This window comes from Geospiza fortis, unplaced genomic scaffold, assembly GCF_000277835.1.
Source record: "Geospiza fortis unplaced genomic scaffold, GeoFor_1.0 scaffold23, whole genome shotgun sequence".
NCBI lineage: Eukaryota > Metazoa > Chordata > Aves > Passeriformes > Thraupidae > Geospiza > Geospiza fortis.
The window spans coordinates 4334445-4353280 of record NW_005054303.1 but is presented as its reverse complement, the minus strand read 5'-3'; the positions used below and the strand labels follow the sequence as shown (position 1 = coordinate 4353280).

The following is an 18836-nucleotide window of genomic DNA, read 5'->3' as shown; positions in this document are numbered from 1 at the left end:
AGGAATGCCCCTCATCTTTGTGTGCAGGGAGATTTCTCATTCTGAATGCACCATCAGTCTGTGTGAGCCCAGTGCTGCCCTTGGTGCTGCCTGTGCACTCCTGTGATGGGGACACCATGCTTCAGGGGTTTGGTGCATTCCCTGCCTTCCCTCCTCCCGTGCCAGAGTGCCCCTGTGCTCTCAGTCCTTGGTTTTGGTGCTGATTTTCCCCCATCTGCCCCAGCACTGCCTGGCTGGAGCTGCTCCAGGCACTTCCTTTAACTTGTAGCCACATGTGCCATTCACAAACAAAACTGTGCTGGGCCCCCTGTTCTGTCAGCACAGCAGGGCTGGGGTGCCAGCCATGGCACCTTTCCACGGTCCTGGCCCTGCCACCCACTCCCATGAACTGTTACTGCATGTTACTGCCTCCTGCTTGTCTCTTAACAGTTCCTAATTTGCAGAGTGGCATTGACACCTTTATTTATTTTTTATTTATTTAAAACACCTGGACGGTGACAGGTGCTAAGGAAGGGTCCAAGTACAATTCAAATCTGGGTGAGCAGGTTGCAAACAAAACCATTGTGAGATAAATAGACATGCCTGGGAATTTTATTGTGAGCTGTCTGGCAGTGCCTGATGTAATGTAATTTTCTGTGTTCTGTCTCGGCAATAAAAACTTCACGGTGTCTGATATGACTCCATTTAGCTTTAATGTTGTCTGAGGTATGCCATTAGAAAAATGTGGCTTATATAATCGGGTTTGAATTCTAAATGCTTGTTTTTTGAAATGGGAGACAAAAATTAATAGAAGGCAAGGGGAAGATGTGAGGCTCAGAAGCATTAATATTTGCTCATGTGTTCCATATTGGTCCGAAGCATCCCCAGTGCCTAGGTTGTTCCTGCTGGCTGAAGTAAAATCAGCATGATGTTCTCTTTTGGATTTTGAAACTTCCCAGTCTTTCTGCAGATCAGGAATAGCTCTCTTGGCAGTGAGGTAGGAAAGGGTGTCATTAAAAGACAGAATATAATTGAACAAAAAGAGATTGAAAACTGATGGCAGGCCCAAGGTCTCATGTCTTTTCAGATCCCTGGAGGAATCAAGGAGAAATTGTTTATCACAATTCCTTTGTTCTTTTTTTTTTTTAATTTCTGATCCAAAACCTCTAGAAGAGCAGACACCTGTCATGCCCAGTTAGGCTCTTTTCTTCTTGGGTTCCAAAGCATTCCCCCTGTTATGAAGAGATGTTCATGTTTTAAACCTTACTTTACTTCCATGCAGATGTGTCATTATTGGGATTTCTCAGTGTGCCCTATTGCAAAGAGTCTTGTTAATTTTGGTCCTCCAAGTACACAGGAGTGGAGTATCCATGGCAGTGCCTGTCAGCATCTGTGCTGGACCACATCCCATGCAGCCAGACAGAGCCAGCAAGGACTCGTTGGGAAACTTGGTCTTAGACCCTGGTAATGACATTGTGGTGTGACACACAGCAGCAGATGTTGGCCAGCAGCCTCAAGTTGAGGCATCTGCTCTTGATTTTTTTTGGTGTCAGATTGAAAAGGATCGTTGGCACTATTTGTGGTCTGGGGATTTTCTCTCTCACATTAGCACTGTTGCTTTGCTGATGGTTTTTGTCTGGGGCAGTGAATGGGGCTACTTTGATTTGCTTTGTTTTCTGCTTTGGGTTGGAGGGTGTCAGTGTCATTCTAGCAACAGAGAATTTGGGAACTTATCCCCTGCATGTAGCATATTGCTCCAAGGGTGCTCTGGCATGAGGCACTGCAGAGTTTCTCTCTTCTCTTAGTCAATTATACAGCTGGACTGTGACTCTCCATGCAGCCTTGGAGACAAGCCCTGCCAGCTCCAGGGAGAGGTTTCTGGGAGGGTCTCAGATGGAATTGAGCTTCTCTGGTGGATTCGTGGTTTTGGTGTTCATGGTATGGGGAGGGGACTGATGCCATGGGGGAGCAGTAAGCTCTGACAAGTGCATTGGTCCCATCACTGATACCAGCAAATATTCAGCACTGATCTGCTTGAAATGGAGGGACAAGTGAGGGCTGGAAGGGAAATGTGGTGCTTCAGTACTGCTGTCTGCACAGGGGCAGCAGAGGAATAGCTCTTGTTGTGGTTTTCCCTGTGGAAAAGGGCCTGGATGTGGGGGTACTTGGCACTGCCTCCCTTGAGGGATGCAGAGAGTCTCATCAGGGCCCTCTGAGGACACTGCAGTCCCAGAACCATCCTGGCAGCAGGGACAGGGCTGTTCTGTCCAGGCTGAGCTCATCACATGCCACAGCAATCTCGAGTGGTCTGAGCAGCCACAGTGGTTTGGAGAGAAGCAAAAGCACCAATTTGCTGAGGAGGCTTAGGATGGGTCACACACAATTCCACAGCCTCTGGTTCCCTGGGACTTTTGCTTCTTAAGGAGAGCTATCTTTGGGTCTCAGAGGTGCAGTAGTTGATAAACCCTGTGCATAGGGAAGAAAGGTGCTTCCTGCAAGCATCTGGACACTCAAGAGACATAACCTATACCCCTCTCCTTAATTAGGCATTACCTTAATTAGGTACTCTCACTGCTGGGCAGCTCTTCCTTTGCTGGGGTGGCTGTGGATGCAGCTGGAAGTGGTATGCTGTTTCTCAACATCTCTATTATAAATTTTAATGGTATTTTTGGTGACTTCTGAGCAGTCTTGTGGCACCATTCATTTATATAATTACATAATGCCTCAGCCACATATCTGAGGGTGAAGAGTAAACCACCTCTGAACTACCAAGCCCTATAAAAACCTGGCAAGTGGAAAAGCCATATGTGCATCTAATACAGAGACTGCATGCTCGACAAAAGCAGACGGGGAGAGGAAACCGAGAGTGACACTTGCCTCAAAACACACCATGTTGCTTTTTGCCTGTATGGACAATTTCTGCTTCTTAGGATGTAACCAGATTAACCTTGCTATTGTTGTCTGCCAGGGTGCTGAGTCAGTGGTGTTCCTGTGTCTGTGAAAATGTCAGCTGTAGGGAACAGGAAGGGCATGGGTTTCTGCAGTGGTGGGGGTCCTCAGATTAGCTGAGTTGGAGTGCTGGGGTGCAGCTGTGGGAATTCTTGCCTACAGTTTCCAAATGCATCTGTTCTAGGCATGAGGAAGCTCTTCCATCTGTGCAATTTTACTTACTACTTTAACACTGACTTCTTGAGATTTTTCCTGCCCTACTTCCAACCTCCTATCTCAAATCTCTGGTTCCCTCTCCTCTGCATTTCACCTCAATGGATTTCCTGCTGGGTAAAATACACATCCTCCTCTTCCTTCCCATTCCCTCCCTTCTCCCACTGTTGGCAGTTTTCCAATATAGCAACCTTGACCTTTTCTCCAATTCCTTCCATTTCCTCCTCTTCAGCTGACACTGTTGGTGACCTCTGCCCATTTTCCTCTCCTCCATCCTCCAAAGACTGCCATGCATCCTGCTGGCCATGCATCCTGCTGGGTATGTTGTCACTTCTTTCCTTGCTGACTGCAGTCCCCTCAGTTCTGGCCTCCTTCATGTGTGCCTCTGTGCAGGAAGCTGATAGGAGTTTGGCTGAAGCTTTTTTTCTTTTTTCGTGAACCACATGAAATCAGTGGGAATGAAGCACCAACCCCTTTAAAAAAGGCTGGCTCTTTGTGTGTCTGGGAAGAGCCTTCCCTCAGGGTGCAGCGGCACAAGGAGCACTGCCTGCAGTGATGAACATGGAGCCACCCTTAGCCATGTGTGTATTTTAACTGGGTGCATCCCATAGCTGCAGAGATTGCATTGCTGCCAAAGATGGCATCCCCCAAAGACTGGGGATGTTGGTGAGATCCTTGCTTGCTCCCTCACCTTCTTCACAGGTGTGTTTGACCTTTTGTAGCACCAGCCTGGCATGGTGGGGAGGTCTCTGTGGCCTGGGGCAATGGCGCAGTGGTGTGGCCTTGGTGCACTCACCATTGCTGATGATGGCACTCAGCAATTTGGAGATCTCTTTCTGCTGGCTGGGGCTTTTGACTTCCCAGCTAAGGATCAAGGATCATGCCTGTTTTAGAGATGAAGCAATCTGTAACTTTGACTTTGGCTGCAAGTTTTGGGTCTACCTCTTTTGCTGCATTTCTCATTCTTTAAAGTTATTTTCCTCTTCTTCAGTCAAATTCTCTACCTGTGTTCAGGGGCCACTCAGTTGAGTGCCTTTGTCTGAGAAGGAAGGTGACCCTGTGAATGCTTTTTGTGTGATATAATATATCCAGTATATCACTGTGTTTGTAAGAATGCTTTTATCTTGTCAGTATGGTGATTGGTTAAGTATGATCAAGCTCTTTAGAAAAAACATTTCTCTCTAATCATTTTTGTTTCATTTGTATTCTGTAATAATTTTGAGAGTGATTGTGATCATGGAAGTGCTTTGTAGCTCATTAGTGCCTTCAGTTATGTGAGGAGAAGCTGCTGCTGTCTTTCATACGGGAGACCTCGTGATCTACTCTAGTTTGGCCAGGAAACTGCATTTAAAATGTTGTCAGCAGCAATATCCAGCAGAATTCCTTTTAACTTTGTCATATTACTCTCAACTCCAAAGAAATATTAGATGTTAGACCTTTGTTTGGCATTTCCTGTGCTAGTTTTGAAGAGGGCCGTAGGAGAAGATCCATATCAAGTATGACCACAAACTCCTGAATATTCTTCTTTCTTTTGTCATGAAGCTGATCATTTATGGAAAGAAAACATCTTTCATGATGAAGCCAGAGTAATTATACATGCATTGGTGTCTCTGACCTCTGTGGGAAGCTGATTCTGGAAGGACTCTGTGGCATTTACCAGCCCTGTGAGAAATGTGTACCCCATTTTGCAGCTGTAGACTGGCTGGATCCAGTCCCTAGTGCTCCCCCTCAGCCTCTGGCTTTTCTGTCTGATGTTGTGGATGGGGTGGCTGAGGATGTATTCCCAGGTGGCCAAGCTGTAACACTCTGCCACTAGGTCCAGAACCATGCCCATCCTGTGAGTGCTGCAGCTTTTTCAGGCTGTTAAATAACCTTGGACAATTTTTGTGGCGTTTGTAAGTCTAACTTTCCTTTTTCTGAGATGCCACCCCTGTCCAAGGGAAGTTTGTGTATCACCTGTAACTCAGTTCATGAAGGTTGCTATTATGAGTAAGCGGCTGTTGGTCGTGGCATGGGTTAGGCACACATCAGTGGCCAGGGCTTGGAAGGCTCTGTGCCCGTTTGTCTGTAGCCTAATGGATTAGCCCATCTTATCCTTTAATGCATGCCATGAATGCTTTTATGAGTAAAAAGACCCCTACAACTTGAAACATTTGGCAGAATGAGAGCTGAGAAAGTGCCCCTCCATTGGTTCTCCTTTTCTGTAGAAGTGGTGAGGCACTGGCACAGGTTGCCCAGAGAAGCTGTGGATGCTCCATCCCTGGAAGTGCTCAAGGCCAGGCTGCACAGGGCTTTAGGCAATCTCATTCAGTGGAAGGTTCCCTGCCCATGGCAGGGGGGTGGAACTAGAGGATCTTTAGGGTCCCTTCCAACCCAAACCATTCTGTGTTTCTATTATTCTGTGATTCTTCTGGCACAACTAACTTTCTGGCCTTGGCATGGAAGGCAAAGTGATGAGACAAAACATAAAAATGCTGTGTTTTTAAACCAGGGAAGAGGTGAATGGAGTGCCTCGTGTGTTGTGTGTGAAAGCATTCCTGTGATGGTGCTACATGCTGCTCTGCCATCCCAATTTGCTTTCAGAGGCCCCCAAGTATAATAATTCTTTGTGTTTCCTAAAGGATGTGAAGGCTAAATACAAGTTTGGTCAATGATTTCATTGTTGATTTCTCCTGGAGTTACAAAGCAATGCAAAAATATTAGGGACAGGCAGGGAGCGTCTCACTGAATGAAGATATTGTGTCTCTCATAATTCAAGCTGGATGCCTGTAGAAAAAGGAAAACCCTATGAAAAATGCTTACAAGGCTGGTTGGACAGTAGAAATCTTTTGTAAAATGTAATTTCGGCATCTTTCCCAGTGGAATCCTTCATGCAGGAGGACTGGCCAGCATTTTGGAAACAAACCCAGCCAACATTAGGTTTGGACATCTGCTTGTTTTAAGGTTGCTTTCACAATTTTCTCTGTAGCTGAAGATCGGTACTTGATGTCAATGTGAAAGCACTGCCAGAGAAGCAATGAAGTTATGCCAACTGTTTCTTTCATGAGCACAGCTTCTTAGAAATGACTGTTTGATGCTGGAAAATCATCTTGTTTGCATTGCTCCCGTGTCTAGGAGGATAAATGCTGTTTGATCTTGTCCTTGTGGAAAGCTATCCTAAATGAACAAAAGATGTTTCTTGAATCAATTTAGATTTAAACCAGGGTGATCTCCTGCCTGAACACATCTAGACTGAGTGCTGGTACTTCAATGTTATCAAATCAAGTGACTTGTGAGGAAGGGGTAGTGGTGTCTTTTGTCTCTGAGGGTGGCTAAGGGGATTGAATTTGAGATGAGTTAGTGGTCAAATTTTCTGAATATTTTATTTATCCTTGCTTAAATCACCCAAAGGGGAATTAACACATATCTTATCTGATTTCCACAGGGACCAGCTCGCATGACATCTGATCTTGCTTCTTCCCCTGCAGCAGGGTATGTCCCTGTGGGCCAGAAGCCAGAGGCTGTGGTGCATGCTATGAAGGTAAGGCTGTGTGGGGCACTGAGGTGTCAGAGCTGGGCATTGCCTCTGCTTGTGAGAACAACTGAACACAAAGTTAATACACAGGCAGGATATTGACAACCAGCACCTCTATCATGATGAATAAGCATTGCTTCTTAAAATAGTTGCAGAGCTAAGCAAGATTATGCACAGCTATTTTTTGGGGGTTGGAAACCTCCAATAAATGCTGCTGATGCTGAATATGTTGGTTGCCCTTTGTGTTCATCAGTCCTGTGTAAACTGGGCTGCTGGGGTGACAGTGGTGGCCGAAATGCTGTTTTAAAAACGGACACAAAAACTGCATTTCCTCATATATTTTGTTGATGAAAATCCTACAGCAGTCTTCAAAGGAGAAAGATTTTATTTTATGAAAATATACAACAAACAAACCGTGGCATCCTGCCCATGTAGGATGTGCATCATCAGTAAGGATTAAGTCAGGACCATTGGCAATGGGACCATGGGAGACTGCTAGGTGAGTTAAAGGAGAAAACTTGCACTGTGATTTCACAGCAGCTTTCAGGTTCTAGTGACCATCCATTAGCAGAAAAAGTGTAATTCCTCAGTGCTACATGTTTAACTAGTTAAGCAAGATACTTCTGAGTATCTGAGAGACACAGAAGCACAAATCCTTTACATGATGCCATAGAGATGGATGGAAAGTCTCAACTAAATCAGTCTTTGGTTGAAAAACAGTGATTTATAGATTTGGATTTGCTGAAGCTGAAGAATTTTGTACAGGGTTGAAGAGACATCAGCTCAAAGGAAGATTCCTGGATGGCTGCTCTGGAGCTCAGATTCCTTTGGTCCTAGCTGGAGAAAAGGTCCAGCAGTGGCATCACCAGCTTGGATGATCTTAGACCTGGAGACAGATGCTTACAAAGCTCTTTCCTGTGTACCTTTCCACATCTGACAGATAAATAAATGGCACTGATGTTGCTCATGGTTATGATGCACAAATTCCCTAAATTTTATAATTTTTAGTGTTTCTATCTTAGTATATCATGCCTGTCCAGGATCTCTTGGCTCCAGGACAGATGTTGTGATGGTGGTGGTGTTAAAACCAGCAAATGTTAGGAGAAACAGTAGTGTGACTGGCAAGGACATTGGTTCCACTGGGCAGTTGCCAGATCCCAGGAAGATATTGAATGCCACTATTTCTCAAGTAGTTATTAAAAGCAAGACAAGTTTGATTTCATTTGGATCTAATTAGAATTTAAATTATAAATGATCCTTCAAATTGAAAATCTTGATTTTTCAGCTTTCTTGAGACTTTATACATTCAAATTGTATGACTCCTATTGATTGATTGTATAAGTCCTTAAGAGGAGGATGTCCACCATGGTCAAGGATTAAGAAATACCTTTAGTACACCTTTTGCTTGTTCCCAAAGGAGCTGACCACACAAGTGGCAGTTCACTTGCTGCCACATATTTGTCCTGTGTTTTCCAACAAGTTTCTTCTTTGCTTGTTGTGAATGGCCCTGTGCTATCAGAAAGCTCCATCCTGTACTATGCTGCAATGTGCTTGTGGGTGACATTTCTCCTCTGAGTGTGTGTGTGTATAGATATATACATATATTTATATATATATATACATACAGATGGATCTGCTGAACTGTTGCCTTGCAGAATGTTGCAAACCCATGTGAACCTTTGTTTTTCTGTCACTTTGTATTGATTTGTCTTTGATTGTATTTGATCATCAAAGCTCTGATGCAGTCCAGACTACTGCTGTTGGCTTTTTCTTCCCAGTCTGTGGAGTTCACACCTTTCTGCTCCTCTCTTCATTGCATTTGGCAAGGTGGTGGTGAGGGATAGTATTAAGCAGAGTTGGTAGTGTTTTTAAATTACAAGATCAAATACTTCTAAATTGATTATGATCATTTTCTGGGGAGCAATTAGTTTCCTATTTGCTTTAGGAACTGCAGGACTGAATTTCTCACTAAGGGCAAGAAACATAAATGGTTTTAAGATGTGATTTGATAAGCATATGAAAAGGATTGCAAATTAATAAGGAAGATTTATGGAAACTGGAAATTAAGTTTGGAAGGTCTGGTGCAATGATTCATTTAAAGGAATTGAAAGGAACTTGGATGGTTGGGTGTTTGCATGTATTAGTAATCCCTCTGCTTCAGAGCTTTGTGGATTCCTAGGAAGGGCTAGAAGAAATTCAGAAGAAATCCTCCTCTGCGACTTCATAGTTTGGCTGGTGAGGTGAATTTGTCTGTCTCCAAAACCCTGGAAACTGCCATGGCTTGAGTCAGGGAGCAGGTGACAGAGCAGTCACATCTCTTGGGCCATAAATATCTCACATGATGTGTCCTGCTCACTCACTTGGGGTTAAAAATGTTCTCACATTTGAGGTGAGGAGGGAATTCTCCTGTAGGTCAGTGTGGCATGGAGGGATGAGGAGGTGTCTGTTTTTCTATCCTGTGACCCATTTCCAAGGATCATCTGGAAACTGAAAGCCTGAGGAATCTGGTCATGGTCTCAATCTCTCCTCCTCCCTTGTGGCACAGTGAAATAGTTGGTAGGTGTTGGTCTCCAGCTGCAGACCTTTTTTGGCCACGTCGTGCTGTAGCAGATGGAGTAGGTGTTATTTGCCCCCTGCAGAACGGGGCAGCTTTTCCAGAGCCAGCCCCTGCAGGTGGGAAGCTGGATGCAGCTGCTGCCTTACACCCTCACCTCCTGTGACACAGACCATGACTCTCTCTTGAGAAGAGAGCAGCTTACAAATGAGAACTTTGTGCTTTGGCTGTACCATAGCAGATATTGGAAGAAACACTGCTTGGTTGAGAAACAAAGTCCTTATGGCTCAGCAGGCCAGCTCCTTGCTGCAAGAAAAGGCAAGGAGAGATGGAAAGGCTGTGAAAATGACCAAGGGGATGGAGCACCTCTCCTATGAAGAAAGGCTGGGGGTGTTGGGGTTGTTCAGCCTGGAAAAGAGAAGGCTGCAGAGGCACCTTGTAGCACCTTCCAGTGCTGTAAAGGGGACTCATAAAAAATAGGGAGAGGGACTTCTGTGTCACATAGTGACAGGACAAGAGACAATGGTTTTAAACTGAAAGAAGGCAGGTTTAGATTAGCTGTTGGGAAGGAATTCTTTACTGTGGAGTGGTGAGGCACTGGCACAGGTTGCCCAGAGAAGCTGTGGATGCTCCATCCCTGGAGGTGTTCAGGGCCAGGCTGGGTGGGGCTCTGAGCAACCTGCTCTAATGAATGGCATCCGTGCCAAACCATTCTACTATTCCATGATTCTGTGCAGTTGGCTCCGCTTGTCTTGTGGAACACTTACATGCAAACCTGTCACAAGTGATGAGGCTGCAAGGATGTGGCTCTGTGCCCAAGCAAAAGCCACTGAGGGACAGTCCACTCCACATGGATCTGCAGGGCTTCTGGACTGCCCCTGTCTGCACCCACATACATAATATCCCCTAGGCTTTTTCCTTGGGATTTTCTGCCAGCTAAATTCCATCTGTGTGGCTGAAGTACTGCCTGCAATTTAGCACAGGTTCTTCCTTGAGCATGTTTAGGATTTTCTTTATTTTTCCTTCTGAAATAGTTTTGTTTGTTTGCACCTACTAAATAAGGAGCAAGATGACAGGTTGGCACTCCTAACAGCTGTTTTTGCTAACAAGAATAAAAGGTACATATGCTACAGCTCAGTATCTCACTGAACATCAAAGCACTTTTCTTAGGAACTGAGCAAACCTGCTAAAGACGTGGGGAGGTGATGAGGAGACAAATGTAGAAGAATGACATTTAGCCTATAACCCAGCTGCCCCCACAGCAGCAGCCTGGACCTCTTCCATGCACACAGAGCTATCAAGCAGGTGATCATCACTCCCACTAATTGTGGATAAGACAGGATTTGGCCTTCCAGAACTAGGGAAAAATCCTAGCAGGGCATATGGACTGTTCCCTTGCTGAAGCAGGATGTTTCCCAGTGTTGTGTCCAGCTGACTTATGAAGCAACAAAATTAGTGAGGTTTGCAAAATTTTTGAAGTATCCCTCAATCTCAGTGTGCTTTGTGTTGCAGAAATGAATACCTCAACTTTCAGCTTCCCTTCCAAACCTTTACTACTGTCATTCAGACTCCTTAGTGGTGTTTTTTTTTATTGAACATTTGTTTTAAAATATATTTGGCCATATGGGGTCAGTACAGCAAGTCAGAAGGGATGTGGCATCAGGTGACCTGGAGGTGACACTGCCTGGCTCACAGACATCAGTGTGGTCTCAAAGAACACTTGAGGTGTTCCTCAGTTTATGTATCAGCAGGGAAAATGCCAGAGAAGCCAGCATGCCCACAGAGAGCAAGGTGAGAGTTGTTTTTGGGAAGTAACATCCCTGTGCGAAAGAGCAGCATTTCCCAGTCCAGCCCCATGCCTGAGCAGAGCAGGCTGCTCTCACTGGCTGGCATTTAACCCAGGGAGATCACAAAGGGCTGCAGTGTCAGCAAAGGACCCAGTGCTGTCAGTGCAGCTTGATGAAAAGCAAAAAGGAGGGGATGGCATGAGCCACTTAGAGCCTGGGGTGCATTTGTGTGTTTCCTTTAGGCTCCTGGGCTGAGAGGTGGCAGAAAGCACAGAAGGACAGACCCCAGTTTCTTAGACCCACACTGAATGCACAGCCCTTGAACTTTACTGATCCAGAGAGAGCTGATGTGAAGGCATGTTTGTATTCCCCAGTGGTGTAACTGGAGGAACATTAACCTGGTCCTTCTAAACAGCTGAGGAGGCATCTGGCAGGATCTGAGAATAGCTGGGGCTGGGTCAGCACTAAGGAAAGGCCTTCCTGTCTTTCTTCAGGAGGTTATTCCACTCTTCAGAGTGTATTTTCTTCCAACATGCCTTTCCTGGATAGGCTGTTGCATTTTATCACTATGAATCCCATTTCCCATACCCAAGATGCTAACACATCTTTACAAAGTGCCTAGCCAGACATGGGTTGAGCCTGGGAAGCAGGATGATTTCCAGGGTAAATGAGATTCAGAAATTAAATACAAACATAACTTCCATCTGATCATCTTTCAGCTCCAGCTCTGGCTGGGTAACACTATTAAAATACATTTCCACTGAAGGAAATAATATGCTGTGCCACCTTTTCACACCTCCTGGGCTAAGGAATGTGGGTTTAGTTTAAGCACAAGTTGTAGAAAAGCAGTTTATTTTAGTCCACTGAGACTCCTGTGCCTGCAAGAGGGATGGCTGGTGAAAGCAGAGGTTGATGAGATCTTTAACTAATCTACCCCATGGTTTCCTTGACACTTGCCCTGTGGACACAGGCAGTGTTTGGCTGCCAGGCAGGCAGCCCTGGTGCTCCATGCCAGGCTGTGCTCCTGCAGGCTGCTGGCTGTGCAGCCAGCTTTGGAAGCACACAGGCTCCAGACAGGCAAGTTCAATGTGTGAGTCCAGCTGGATCAATAATTAATTCTCTCCTCTTTAGCAGAAAATAGATGCTCTCTTTGCCAGCACGTACATGCTTTTTGCATTCCTCTTGCCCTTCCTCTCTTAGAATGGATGTGGATAATTCCTGTCTGTGCAAAGACTGGTCCCAAGCAGGCTGCAGGCCCTAGGAGAATGACCTATTTTTGTTTGTAACTCATTTTGAGTGCGGCAGGATTGCTGTGCTGAAGCAGACCTGGGGATAATCTTCCTTCCCTGGTATTCCATTTTGTGGAGCAGCCAGTGCTGTTCATCCCTCAGCAAAGGCTGAATCCCATCCTAGCACGGCTCTGTACCTCCCTGGGATGTGTAGGAATATTTATTCACACGACTACACCTTGTACACCTTCCTGTGTGTGTGGATGCACCGTGGTGAACGAGACCAGGCTGTTTGATGATGTTGGGTGGTTGCAGGATCTCTGGCCCCGCACACTGAGCTGATCACCTGGCTCAGCAGTGGTGAAGCCCTGGGTGAGGTGTGTGTTATGAGTGTGTAAATCAGCACAGAGGCAAGAGTAAAACCTGGGGGCTCCTGTGCTGTGCTGTGCCCACCTTGTGGGATGTGTCTGTCTGGAGGAACTGTCTGAATGCATGTGGGTGTGACAGAGGGATATCCCTGGGGTCAGTGTTTCCAGCTGGAAATGAAGGCTGCCTTTAGCCCCAGGCTGAAATCTCCTTTTGTGATCAAGGGACCAGCTGGCCACAGGTGGGCACTTTCTCCCTGAAGGAGCTCTGTGGGGGTGGCCAGGACAGTGGGATGTGTCAGGCCAGGCTGGCTCCCACTTGAGCTGCTCTGGAGGTTTGGGGTGTGGGCAGCACATGGTGAGAGACAACATCATGCTTGTTGGGGTGCTGCCTGGAAGGTGGGACCACCAGCAGCCTTCCTGGGAGAGATGCACTTGTGGGTGCCGGCAGCCTGCTGCCAATGGTTCCCAGAACTGGCAGCAGCCACACCATGAAGGTGGTGGGACAGAGACAGGACATGGCTGGGGGAACAGGGAGGATGGAGGTGCCCAGCTTGATGTCATGTTTGTCTTTGCTTGTCTTGAGCCTTTGTGAATCCTGCCAATTTAAATACTTGTTAATGATGTTTTTAGGGACACAAATAACTGTTTGAAGATCATAATGGTTTTGTAATACTGTTTCTTTGTAGGTCCTTGAGGTCCATGAAAATTTGGACAGGCAAATGCAAGACAACTATGAAGAAGACCTAAGTGAAAAGGAGAAGGCAATTGTTCGTGAAATGTGCAATGTAAGAACTCCTCCGAGCAGCTCTTGGGGTTCCTTTTGTGGTCTTGGGGGTCCTTTTGTTAAAAGTATGGAGGAACAGGGATCTGCTGCATGTAAGCCTTGTGAGGTCCATAGGCACAAGGGAAGAGTGGAGGCTCTGCTGACCACAGTTTTGGGTAATCTGAGTGCCTTGTTCCCTGCACAGAGCAGCCTTAGCTCAGTAGATAATTCCCATTTAGCTGCCTCCCTGGCTGTGGAGTAGCTGGTCTGGCTGACCAGAGATGTGCAAGGGGCTGTCCCTGACTAGGAGAGCCCTGTTAGCAATTGTCTCCACCTGTGCCTTTAAGAGACTTGGTTTGGGTTAAGCAACAATTGCTTGCCTTGTTTAAAGCTGTACAGCTTGAACGGGTTTGAGCCCAAACCATGTGGTAATAATGTCAGAGGGAGAATCTTGTCTGGAGCCATTGAACAGCATCATGATGTGTGGGGTGCTATTAACACTGCTGATGTTTCGGGCACCCACACTGTTAACTGAGCTGGCCACATCCCATATGGTGAGTGCTCTGCTGTGCTGTGGCTGCTGTCATGGCATTGCCTCCAGCCTCAAAGCACCTTGGCCATGCTCCAGCTTTGAACAGAAAGTTTGAGATTTCTGCTGGAACACAGCCTGAGCCCCCTGTCACCTGTAGTTGGGGATGTGCTGTTCAATTGCCCAGAGTAGGGAGGAGAATGCCTATGAGCCTTCTTTTTTTTGAAGTCCACATAAGGGGTGGGCCCAGGTGGCATCCTTTAGTGCCTTCCAGCAGTTGAGAGGGGCCTAATGCTCTCTTTAAATTCTGAAACCCACCTTAACCATAACAGGAGGTGTGAACACAAGTGCACCTTGCCAAGCTAAATCACTGTGAGCATCCTTGGCAAGGGCTGAGGCATTTCACTTTGGTTGCTGGATCCTTATAAGCAAAGCAAAGAGTAAATTAAAGCCTGCTTTTTAAAATGTTTTGTCTGCTTAATTTCCCTTGTAGCTATGCTGGGGGAAAGGTAAAATACTGTAACTTCATCCTCCCAAACTGACTCATCTCTATTTGTCTATCATCAGCTGTTTTCTCTTTAAATATTCATTCCATGTAGATTCAAGGCAGCTGTAAAGTTTTGTGCAGTTTATTTTTTTATTAAAATAGTGGCCCTAGAGTGATAAAATGTATGTTTTTAGAAAGTCATGTATATATCATTTTAATCATTATCTTTTTCATTATCTTTTCTGTTCATGGTAGCATCTTTTCTGTAAGCATGGCAGGGTTGACCTACCACTGAACTTATGTTCTGAATCTAGTGTATTTGTTTTATGCTATTACCCCAGGCAAAAACGGTTCTAATTTCAAGAGGGACTAATTAGAAAAATGCATCAATGGTTTTTTATCTTGGAAACTGGTGCAAAGATGCCATCCAGTGTCCCTGCTGAGAACTGCAGCCCAGCTCTAGGAAAGGGCTGGTTTTGGCTTTCAGACTGCAATTAAAACAATATTGCTATTCCTCGGTGGCTTTGCTGTTGGACTTTTTTTTTTGTTTTTAATTCCTGTCTTTCTCTCCCCAAACCCTTTATGTTTTCTTGCAGGTTTTTGTTTTTAATTCCTGTCTTTCTCTCCCCAAACCCTTTATTTTTTCTTGCAGGTTGTCTGGCGAAAGCTGGGTGATGCTGCGAGCTCCAAACCCTCCATCAGGCAACATCTGTCAGGAAACCAGTTCAAGGGTCCCTTGTAGGAACACTGTCCTGGCAACTGGAAGTGATGGATTCTGTGAAGACTAAAGAGGCAGAGCTCAGTGTTTCTGGCTGCCTGTTCTTTGGGAGCTGGGGTTGAGGTTTTTCAGGGTTTCCTTTTTTCTTCTTTTTTTTTTTTTCCCAACTTTTTTTTTTTTTTTTGTAACAATAGTGTAAATATGGCAGCTAAAGGCCTGATTTCCAGGCTGTGGTGCTCTGGAGCTACTGTTCACCGGGTAACCATCCAATAATGCCAGACTTGCATCATTTTTATTGTAGTTCAAACCTGCTTTGTTGTAATGGTCTGTTTGTAGAATTAACTAACTCAAGAGAATTTCTAAGAGGAACAAGAAGAACCCTTGACCAGCAGAGAAGTCACCATTTGTATTGCTCCTGTCCACCTGCTTGTCTGTGATTCGTAGCCAGGTTAGTGGCTCCAGGCAGCCAAGGAAAATGCAATTCAAATTCATTGGCTTACTGCCTGCCAAGTTCATGAGCTGCTGACACTTTTTTTGGAGGTCCTTATTTTGAAGAATGACATGCAACTGTTTTCACAAGGCTCTGTGTAAAATACTGAGTGGCAAGCTAAAAACACTTGTACTGCCCTACATTGTACGGTGGTACTCATCACACAAATGTACATAAAGGCTAAGACTCCATATCAGGTGGTAATGAACAATTTTTCATGATCAAATGACACAAGATTTCTACAGATGTAATGTGGATGAAGTCACTTAGCCACACAACAGTATTCCCTACAAAAATGGCAACACTTTTCATGTAAAGCTTTCACTATGAAATAATTCAGCAGAAACTGCTATCCTGACAGTGCTTATGGCTTTCACAGGATCTTCAAAAGCAGCTCATCTTTCACATAAGGAAGATTTGGGGTGGGTTTTTTTAATGTTCTTGCTGGATCCCTTACCTATACTGGTTCCTGTGTAAGGTAACCAAACAACAACCTTGCAGAGCTGAATAAAAACTCCATAAACACAGGGTGTCAGGTGAGACTACTTCCTGCCATTCAAGCTTTATTTTTGTTAATGAACCAAAACAAGTGGGTTTTTGCTTCTTCAAATGGTTGTATATAAAACAATGGGACTTACATTTTGCTATTGTGGAGTAGCTGCCTGTGTAGTTGTAAGAATTTGACTCCCTCCTTTTCCAAGTTGTCACAGCAGCTGTCCCTGTATTTCATTAGATGTTCTATCCCAATAGTCCAAGGAAGCGGGGCTTCGTTATTAGAACTCATTGGTGTAAAATAATTTTAAAGACAGGCATGTGGAAAGGTCAAAGACTCCTCTTCAAAAGTTGCATCGATTTTAGTGATTAGTTGTAGGATGTAATGACCTCAAACACCATTACTTTGTTTTTATTCCCTACAAGAATCAGTCACAGCTATAGACAGCTGTATTAGCTGGACAGGTTCTTCCTCTAAATTAATTTGTTCTACCAGTTGAGTTCTTGACTTGTGGTATTGTATTACATGGAGCACCAATACAATACCAAGGAACCCATGTGGTTTATTATGAATTATGAAAGGTAATTGGTCCTGTGGTGTACAATAAACTACAGCTGCCTGGCTGAAGAATTTGCAGTGTCAGAGCTGAAACCTGTAACCAGTAAAAAAAAACAGAGAAAGAAGACAACCAAAATACAAAATAACCAGTAAGAGTAAGCACCACTTCATTATTCATTGCAGAAATAGAAATGTAACAGTTGAGTAGATTATTTAAAAATAACCAAGAACCACCCCCAAAACACAAGTGCATACTCTCACACACACACCCACCAGTGGATTATTTCCTACTACTGCTCAGTCAGTAAACACTGAGCTAGATAGCTCTCAGTCTAATAGTATTTACATCCCATGGAGTCTGGAAAAATCCATTCTAGTGTGTCTCCTTTAAGCATCTTTAGAGGATTCTGGATTTCCTCCTCTTTGCTTTTTATTTTGACCTCCAGTTTCTAGTCACCATTGGTGATTACTTGTCTTCCTCCTGTACAATTTATACATTGAGATTTCTGTAACAGAAAAGGTGATGTAAAGCACAGCATCATTATTCCTTAACATCTGAAGTCGAAACAAGGGTTACTTTAATCTATCTGCTTGAAAGCCCATTTTAACTTTGGTGGCATCTGATTGCTGGATTAAGCAGAGAGTTGAAGTATATTTGGAACCAGGTTGATTTGTGTCAGTGAATTTAAACTAAAGCAACACAAGTTGCCAGCACTTGGAGAGAGTTAACTGTGTTCATGACATGCTTGCTATTTCAGGGGTATATGAGGCTTTTAGCAGGTCCTCTCACAAGATAGGAGCTATACTCATCAGATTACTAGTCTCACCACTATGTAATTCCCACTCAAATATTCCCTGCTCTCAAATCTCTCTCAAAATCTATTCATTGACTTCAAGCAAACCTTGTTTTGTTCCACCTGCAGATCTCACCTAAAAGGGAAACAGTGCTGCAATTGAGGTCAATTAGCCCTGTAAATCCTGAAGAGCCACTTTATAGGGTAGCCAGCAGTTCAGCTGAACAAACTTCATACTCATAGGGTACTGCCCTCTTTAAGATTTTATTTATCATCTTCAATGTAAGATGCACATCACTGATTTTGCAGAACATGGCAGTGCTGTACCTTACAGTGTTACTGTTTAGGGGTTTTTAGGCTTGCCAATCTTCATACTTATTCCATTTGAGCTATAAAATGTCTTCCTGGGGTAAAATGATGCTCAATGACTTTACAGGATGACTTGGGTGCTGAATTTTCAGCTGTCTAAACAGATATTTTATATGCATATTTAAATTCACTTACCTATGCGCTCAGTATTCAGTGAAAACTACCTGAGGAGTTTTGTACACAAAGTTGGAGGGGAGCATCCCTTGCAATAGTGGCTATTAAATTCATATATTTGTGGCAATAGCCCAAGATAATTTCTTCAAGATTGAAGCCCTGGGTTCTGCAATCCTCTGGCAAAGAAAGCATCCAGTGTTTACAAATGGACTTTGCTTGCTTAAGGAAGGTAAAATCACATTTTGTTGGAGTGACTGGAGTAAGCAGTGTTTCCCTACCAGTTCCTGAAATGCTGCAGTGTAACCAGCTTCAGTTGGCTCTTCGCACCTTGATAAGACTGCTGAGCACAACCTTGTTTGAGAATGGCACATTTTTATCCAAATATTAGATATTAAATGAAATCAGTGTTAAAGTGACCTTTTATCTTTCTAGAAGCTGGGGGGGAAGAGTACTACTGATCTTTTTCAAAGTGCATGACTGTAAAGTGATAAAATTGTATATTTTTCATAATGTGGGGAAAGTCTATTTGTGCTGCTTTAGAAATCAGTTTAAAGTTTGATTTCTGTTAAACCTGTGATCTTACAGCCCTGCTATATTTTCTGTATATGATTTACAAAGAACTGGAAAAGTTAGCACCTGCTGTTGTGTATATAGCAAAATTCTTTAGACCTTAGCACACGTTTTTACCTATTATTGAACCACTTTGGCTTTTTTGGGGAAGGAAAGTAATAGTACAGGTTTTTTTTGATAATGTGTGTAAAACATTCTTTTGAAATATTTTAGTAAAAATGAAGTAAGAGATTGATTGTGATAGTGTATACTTCTAGCTGAATAAAATAAAATACATTCTTTTTAAATAAACTGATGAGTAAGATATGGGAGACCACTGCTGAAATACCTTGGAGTAAGTATCTTGGAGTAACCATAG

The 18836-nt window shown here is 44.2% G+C and overlaps 1 protein-coding gene across 1 annotated transcript in view; it reads left to right on the top strand.

Annotated features, from left to right (window-relative positions):
• CCDC85C (coiled-coil domain containing 85C) overlaps window positions 1-18784 on the top strand; it is a 111128-nt gene extending 92344 nt beyond the window's left edge. Inside the window, exons 5-7 of the mRNA XM_031066348.1 lie at window positions 6566-6661; window positions 13280-13378; window positions 15025-18784. Coding sequence (XP_030922208.1) covers window positions 6566-6661; window positions 13280-13378; window positions 15025-15114 — 285 coding nt within the window. The 3' untranslated portion in view covers window positions 15115-18784. The remainder of the gene's footprint in view (window positions 1-6565; window positions 6662-13279; window positions 13379-15024) is intronic.
• The last annotated feature ends 52 nt before the right edge of the window (window positions 18785-18836 follow it).